At 38.5% G+C, this 1900-nt stretch overlaps 1 protein-coding gene across 1 annotated transcript; it reads right to left on the bottom strand.

Moving 5' to 3' along the window:
• Positions 1–666: 666 nt before the first annotated feature.
• LOC112095264 (CBL-interacting serine/threonine-protein kinase 10-like) lies at positions 667–1894 on the bottom strand (the record flags this gene model as incomplete). The annotated part of the gene is made up of 1 exon (XM_024176945.1): positions 667–1894. A coding segment is annotated over one exon (1170 nt), but the record flags the coding sequence as incomplete, so codon positions are not given.
• Between the last annotated feature and the right edge of the window lie 6 nt (positions 1895–1900).

Here is a 1900-nt window from a genome sequence, read left to right as displayed (position 1 = left end):
AGTTATTCTCGCTGCTCGCAGCATACTTGTTGTACTGTTTCATGCCGTTGACTCACTCAACAACGAATCAATAAGAATATACAACAATCTTTATTGTTTAAATTTTTATTGTACAACAATCTTTATTGTTTAAATCATTGTGATACTAATTGTATCTTGTTTTCGCTGCCGACATATATGACTTAGTCTTGTATTTCAAACTTGTTTGTATTGAGCACTGAAATTTTACTTCTGTTTGTTAATATCAAAATCTGAAGGCGAAAATTTAGCTGGCATAAAAATATGAGCGTGACAGCTGAAAATGTCATTAAAGTCAGAAAATCTTCAGAAGTTTCTATGTTACATTTAAACGTAAACCTGACGGGAAAAAAAAATGATATACATTGAATAGAGTTGCTTCAGTTCATGTCACACAGTTTCAATACACCTGAATCACAGCGCAGTTCCAAATAATAAGATATTTAAGTAAAGGTCTTTTGCTAGGTTTTCCGGGATTTATGTTGGCAAAATTCTATGAACGTTACTCATATAACTGAAAATTTTCAAATGGAAAATGCAAAACATGCCTACTACAACCTTCAGAAGCAGTATATGATAAAAAATATTCTAAAAACGACAATTTAATGAAAATAAAATATAAGAATATTTTCTTTAAGAGAGATCTGAAACTTATAGGAATACAGAGACAGTTAGGAGGTTGAAAGTTTGTGAAATGTACAATAATTTAAGATACAAGGTGAACGCTGGCAAAGGGTTGGCATTGTTGTTGCTGTTTATGTTGTTCTTCCTGTTGTAGTTGTGGTAGCCGTTCATGCTGCACCTCATGCGGTTGTAGATGATGTTGTTGCTGTTGGTGTGGCTGCTGTTGTTGGTCGTCTTGCCAAACCCAAGCTATGTCCTGGAGAGCCGGCTTTATGTCGTCTTTCAGTATCTTTTGATACTCCATTGAATCTCCATTTGATAATTTTACCTCCACCAAATGAAAAGATGGAGTGACCTCGAATATCTCTGCATCAATGGACAAGATTCCCTTTCTACCTTCCCTCAGACCCTCCAATCTGAACAATCCCGCATCCCTTTTCTTCACTTTCATCCTCAGTTTCTTAGCAATTTCTTCCAGCTTGGAGACGATGACTGTGGCAGGTTTTCTGAAAATGAATCTTGCTTCTCTCCTCCGATAATCTTCTTCAAACAAGCCAGACAGATCAAACCCAACAGAAAGAGAGATTATATCAAAAGCATTCAAGTTTGGAGGTCTGATTGGTTCTTGTTTTCCCTCGGCAGCCACACTGGCACTCTCATGCCAACTAGAAGTCTCTGTATCTAAAGAAGACGCATCCTTGTTTTCTGATTCAAAATTAATATGCTTGGACTTCAATCCTTTTTTGTACCAAGTACTTTCCTTGATTTTATCAATGGAAGCCCTTGTACTGGGGTTTGGATCCAGGATTCTGAACAACAGCCTCTTTACTTCGGGAGGGAACCAACTTGGGCATTTGAAATCTGCTCTGCCAATTTTCCTATACAGCTCCATCAAATTTGAATCATGAAACGGGAGATAACCAGCCAATAAAACGTACAACACCACCCCGCAAGACCAAATATCAGCTTTGGCACCATCATATCCTTTCCTGTTAATGACTTCAGGAGCAACATAAGCAGGGGTGCCACAAGTGGTGTGGAGCAGCCCGTCTTGGTGCTTGCTTTCAGCAAGAGCACTTAATCCAAAATCAGAAGCCTTCAGATTATCATTCTCATCCAGCAACAAGTTCTCCGGCTTTATATCACGGTGATAAACACCTCTACTGTGACAAAAGTCAACTGCGTTGATCAGCTGGTTAAAATATTTCCACGCGACTTCCTCCTTCAGCTTTCCTTTGGCAACCTTGTCAAATAGCTC

This window comes from Morus notabilis, unplaced genomic scaffold (assembly GCF_000414095.1).
Source record: "Morus notabilis unplaced genomic scaffold, ASM41409v2 C11444967, whole genome shotgun sequence".
Lineage (NCBI taxonomy): Eukaryota > Viridiplantae > Streptophyta > Magnoliopsida > Rosales > Moraceae > Morus > Morus notabilis.
Note: the sequence above shows the minus strand (reverse complement) of the source record. Positions and strands in the feature narration are given on the sequence as shown.